Source organism: Nansenia antarctica (assembly GCF_963989245.1).
Source record: "Nansenia antarctica genome assembly, chromosome: 20".
In the NCBI taxonomy this organism is placed as follows: Eukaryota; Metazoa; Chordata; class Actinopteri; order Argentiniformes; family Microstomatidae; genus Nansenia; species Nansenia antarctica.
The window spans coordinates 2,567,572-2,573,478 of NC_137693.1; the positions used below are offsets into that span (position 1 = coordinate 2,567,572).

Sequence of the window (5,907 nt, forward strand, 5' to 3'; positions counted from 1 at the left end):
GAGATGTGAGACACAGGAGACAGGAGACATGAGACACAGGAGACATGAGACACAGGAGACATGAGACACAGGAGACATGAGACACAGGATACAGGGGGATGAGACACAGCTACATGAGACTAGGTACTTGACCTTCTCACAGAGCTCCCGGGCACCGAGACGGGCCAGCACTTGACTTTACAGTTCACAATTTACACAGACACACACAAGAAAGGCTACAGCAGCCAGGGGGGAGAAGAACCGTAAACAGCCCCTGAAGTGACTTTGTTTTTTTTCAACAACTATTTAACTGTTTACCTTTTCCCGAAGGCGATCTTCTTCCTCTCTTTCAGGGTGATGAACTGCCAGCGGACGAACGAGTCGTAGAAGGGGTTGACGTCGGTGGTGATGAACGATCGCCTCCAGTCCACCTGCAACGGAGCGAAGCGTCACAATGGTGTTTTTAGAAAAGAGAGCTTTTTCACCAGCTGCACCCCGCCTCTGGAACTCTCTCCCTCAACCACTCAGAGACTCTGGAACTCTCTCCCTCAGCCACTCAGAGACTCTGGAACTCTCTCCCTCAGCCACTCAGAGACTCTGGAACTCTCTCTCCCTCAGCCACTCAGAGACTCTGGAACTCTCTCCCCCAGCCACTCAGAGACTCTGGAACTCTCTCCCTCTGCCACTGATAGGGCTTACACACCGGCAGTTCCGAACGCCGGTTCGCGTTCGGAAACCTCCGAGCTTTGGCGCTGTCTGGCGAACGATACACTGGTATGAACGCGGGCTCGTTCGCCAGACAGCGCCAACGTTCGGAGGTTTCCGAACGCGAATGCGAACCGGCGTTCGGAACTGCCGGTGTGAAAGCCCTATCAGAGACTCTGGAACTCTCTCTCCCCCAGCCACTCAGAGACTCTGGAACTCTCTCCCTCAGCCACTCAAGAGACTCACCCTCACTCTCCACTTTTAAATCCCACCTCAAAACCTACCTGTTCTCCCATGCATACAACCTCCCCTACCCCTAACCATCTCCCCTAACCCTGCCACCCCCCCCCCCTGGACATGCATACACCCTCCCCTACCCCTAACCATCTCCCCTAACCCTGCCACCCCCCTCCCCCCTGGACATTGCTGTGTTAATTGGTCTGTGCCTGTTCGTTAACAGACCTTTTTCTTTACAATTTACAACATTCCACATACCTACAGATCACTCACCCACACCCTACACCATTGATGATACTGATTATCACATCTCATTTCTATTTTGCTTATTTAGTCTTTAGTTGAAAATAAAATATTGATTATTTCCTTGTCTCCCTTTTCATCACTCGCTCTGAGTCGGGTTAGTGACAATCTCAGGTTAGGATTTCAAGCTAAAATGCCCCTGTGCTTCTGACTGTAGATAAGATAAATAAAGAGAAAAGAGTCCAGTTTCCTGGTTCTGGATGGTCAGTGTGCATCATCACCTTGACGCCCATCTTCTTCAGGTCCTGCACGGCCAGGGGGGGGAAGTACTCCAGCCAGTGTTCTGCGTGGGCGAAGGGGACGATCTCCTGGTCGCTCAGGCCCAGGGACCTCATGATGTCCCACTGGAACTTACCCCCGCCAGCCTTCGCCACCGCTTTGCTCTGAGGGACACACACACACACATGAGCACACACACACATGGGCACGCACATGGGCACGCACATGGGCACACGCACATGGGCACACGCGCACGCGCACACACACACACGCACGCACGCACGCACGCACCGGGACGGGACCATATATAATGTATGCACTCACTGCCATGTAAGTCGCTTTGGATAAAACGGCACGTATCATATTAGCAACAACATCTCTCTCCATATATGGACAGAGAAAATAGCCAACAGATATTTCCGGGGCGATCATTCACCTTTTTTCCCTTAGATTTGTCTTTGATGATGATCTCATCGTCAAACGACGGCTTCACCTCCTCCTCTTCCTCCTCTCCGTCAGGGAACTGGGGGGGGTTCCCGTACACCTCCATCTCTCTCTTCAGCTTGTCTGCGCAGGCCTGGGGGGGGGGGGGGGGGGGGCAGGAGGAGGAGGGAACATTCAACTGGCTGCTTGGGTTTGTTTACTTTTTATTTTTTTTACCATGCTTTTATTAAAGCAATGCTAGCAACTCCCAACACCTGACTCACTGCACTAACCCTGCCAGATATACTGCACTTTATAAGTTGTAAATATTGACTATGATTTTTGTCTTGTGGTTATGTGTGTACATTGTCCATTGTGATAGTCATGTGTAATGTGTGTATGGTCATTACACGATTCATTCATTCATTGGTGTGTGTGTGTGTGTGTGTGTGTGTGTGTGTGTGTGTGTGTGTGTGTGTGTGTGTGTATCTCAGTGTCAGTGTTTAAAGTAGTACACTCTGGACTTCTCTTCTCAGAGTCCTTCCTCTGTTTGTTTACATTTGAAAGCAAGAAAACCTGCTTGTACCAGACAGTCCACCTGACAGATCAGCTTTGATCACGCTTGGTTTATATCAATTCAACAATTGTGTGAATGCTGCTGACTCATTTAGTGGTTGGAAAATATTATTATTATTATTTGGGGAAATATATCTGCTTGGAGTTACGAAATAACCAGGAAATGGATCAATGGTACAATGTGTCTTTGTGTATCGACTGAAGTAAAAAGTATAATCACGTCTATGTTTGTGTTTCCTCATTCTCAGCACGAGAGAGAGAGAGAGAGAGAGAGAGAGAGAGAGAGACAGAGAGAGAGAGAGAGACAGAGACAGAGAGACAGAGAGAGACAGAGAGAGAGAGAGAGAGAGAGAGAGAGAGACAGAGAGAGACAGAGAGAGAGAGAGACAGAGAGAGAGAGAGACAGAGAGAGAGAGAGAGAGAGAGAGACAGAGAGAGAGACAGGGGGAGAGAGACAGAGAGAGAGAGAGAGAGACAGAGAGAGACACAGAGAGACAGAGACAGAGACACAGAGAGAGACAGAGACAGAGAGAGAGACACAGAGAGAGACAGAGAGAGAGAGAGAGAGAGAGAGACAGAGAGAGAGACAGAGAGAGAGAGAGAGAGACAGAGAGAGACAGAGAGAGACAGAGAGAGACAGAAAGAGAAAGAGAGAGACAGAGAGAGACAGAGAGAGAGAGAGAGAGACAGAGAGAGACAGAGAGAGAGAGACAGAGAGAGAGAGACAGAGAGAGAGAGAGAGAGAGACAGAGAGAGAGACAGAGAGAGAGACAGAGACAGAGAGACAGAGACAGAGACAGAGACAGAGAGAGACAGAGAGAGAGAGAGAGAGAGAGAGAGAGAGAGTAACTCCTCACCTTGATCGGCATCCCTGTACAGTGCAACCCGAACGGGAACAGGCATTGCTTCCCTTTCAAGCGCTGGAACCCCACAGCAAACTGCCAAGGACATCCAGAGAGACAACATGTATAAGCAAGGAGGTGTAATCAATTATCCTTTCACATCTACATATCCATCTTGAGCATTGCCGGATAACTTCATAAGCACAACACAGATCATATCTGTGCAATGAACTGACCTCGCACTTGGAAAGACAGAAGGTGTGACCCAGATGCAGCCTTCCGTTCATGTAAGGGTAGGGGAAGGTGACAAAGTACTTGTTTTTGCTGGAAAAGACAGGAATACACGGTACATTAGAGTGGTTGAACAAAGGAACAGCGGCCATAACAGCTAATGCAGAGCTATGAGGTTGTTAAGTCGTGACGTGTTTCCAGGTCCAAAGTTGTCTGAGGCGCTGTCTTCGTAATGCCTCAGTAATAATAATCATTAATAATATCATTATATTTGTATAGCGCTTTTCTGAGGCTCAAAGACGCTGACAAATATGGGAAAAACGGGAAAGTGCTGTGTCCCTTGTTGTATGAATAGATCTGAGTCTAAAAAACGATTGAACTGTCATTCTACTGCTGTAGTCCACTGGTACTCTGGTGCTTTAGTACACTGGTACTCTGGTGCTTTAGTACACTGGTACTCTGGTGCTTTAGTACACTGGTACTCTGGTGCTTTAGTACACTGGTACTCTGGTGCTGTAGTACACTTGTACTCTGGTGCTTTAGTACACTGGTACTCTGGTGCTTTAGTACACTGGTACTCTGGTGCTTTAGTACTCTGGTGCTTTAGTACACTGGTACTCTGGTGCTTTAGTACACTGGTACTCTGGTGCTTTAGTACACTGGTACTCTGGTGCTTTAGTACACTGGTACTCTGGTGCTTTAGTACACTGGTACTCTGGTGCTTTAGTACACTGGTACTCTGGTGCGGGGAATTTCTGGTTTGGACCCGGAAATTGCTAAACGTCAGACTTAACAACCGATTAGTCCATGGAACATCAGAGACACAAAACAGAACAACTGGAATGCTGACATGACCCTAAAGGATTCAGGAAATGTAATAATAAACCAATACTATTTCATTGTGAAAGGTGATACTAGGATGATCACCCCCAGATCCTAAGCCCCCTACCACCCTATGCACGTGTGGGGTGACAGGTGTGTCAGGTGTGTCAACAACACGGATAACACCTCCACCGTGCCTCGTCATAAGGCTTGGTCACCACATTAAAGCCACATTGCATTTCCACCTGTCAAACCCTCTCTGATCATGTCCACAGACAAGTGCATGGGGAGGAGGGTAGATGAGGGCTTTTAGGAGGCGGTTTGGAAATGGGGGTCTTCTTACTTTGCGCTTGCCCCGATGGTGGTCGGGGCGTCACTCTCAAACGTTTTCTCCTTGTCCCATTTCTGTTGGATCTCCTCCTCTATCTTCCTGAGGAAGTTCAGCTTGGCTGTGCCCTTTCGCTCCTGCAAAACGTGGACAAGTTTTAATTGAAACTAAAGACAGGAATACCTACTCAGGCCCAATGGGTAGACACAGTGGGGGAAATCCATGTTATGGAAAGACTGACTCACAGACTACGACTTTTAGGACCACAGATGGACTACAAATGGATGGACTCTATGGCAACTGACACAGACTTGAGACATGACAGCAGTAGCTTTTTCTTTTCCTTTTAATGTTTTTCTTTTGTTGTTTTTGTTGTTGTTGAATTGTTGTATTGTTGTTGTTATTGTTGAATAAAAAGAAAATTGCACACAAAAAAATGATGCAATATGAGAAATAAGTTATTATGGGCTGCCTTGGCTACGTGAGGCGTCAGCGTTCCCCAGTAAGCAAAGCTGACTCTCTCTCTCTGCCATACATACAAGAGGAGCGATGGAAACCTGTCTGGTATCAAAGTGTACCACATCAGATCAGATCAGGTGATCACAGCCCGGGTGGGCAGTCAGGACTTACCGTCATGTTGGTGTGTCTGATGGGCTTATAGGATGTGAGATATGTGATATAACAGGCCGCAGGAGAAGGAACTGATCAAAACCTCCTGTCAAAGGATCCACGCCGCTCCGGCACTTGGCTGATGACGTCGGAAGCAAGGGACAAGCTCATGCGAAACGCATTGTGTTCTGGGAAACGTAGTTTCTCTAATAATAACACTTGACTTTTTCCAAAAAGTCGTGATACAGAGATGGTGTCACTGTCAGTGATAATTGATGTATTTCATTGTCATTTTTATTTTTGTTATGCTCCTCTTGCTGTAATTTTAAATAATGTATGTAAAGCACTTTGAATTGCCCCTGTTGTATGAAATGTGCTATACAAATAAACTTGCCTTGCCTTGCCTTGCCTTGCCTTGCCTTGCCTTGCCTTGCCTTGCCTTGCCTTGCCTTGCCTTGCCTTGCCTTGCCTATTTTCAAATAATGAATGATAGTTTTATATCTTATTCTTCTATCTTTATCTCATCTTTATGATGAAAGTAGAACAATTGTATTAGCTCATCATAACCGGAGAAAGCCATTTCTAATGTAGCTCAGATAACCAGAGCAATAAGCACATTACTCCATTCTCTAT

The 5,907-nt window shown here is 47.0% G+C and overlaps 1 protein-coding gene across 1 annotated transcript in view; it reads right to left on the reverse strand.

Annotated features, from left to right (window-relative positions):
• Positions 1-5,390, reverse strand: part of lars1b (leucyl-tRNA synthetase 1b) — a 37,448-nt gene extending 32,058 nt beyond the window's left edge. Inside the window, 7 exon segments of the mRNA XM_080549590.1 lie at positions 298-410; positions 1,446-1,607; positions 1,880-2,020; positions 3,300-3,380; positions 3,521-3,608; positions 4,681-4,802; positions 5,296-5,390. Coding sequence (XP_080405716.1) covers positions 298-410; positions 1,446-1,607; positions 1,880-2,020; positions 3,300-3,380; positions 3,521-3,608; positions 4,681-4,802; positions 5,296-5,301 — 713 coding nt within the window. The 5' untranslated portion in view covers positions 5,302-5,390.
• Between the last annotated feature and the right edge of the window lie 517 nt (positions 5,391-5,907).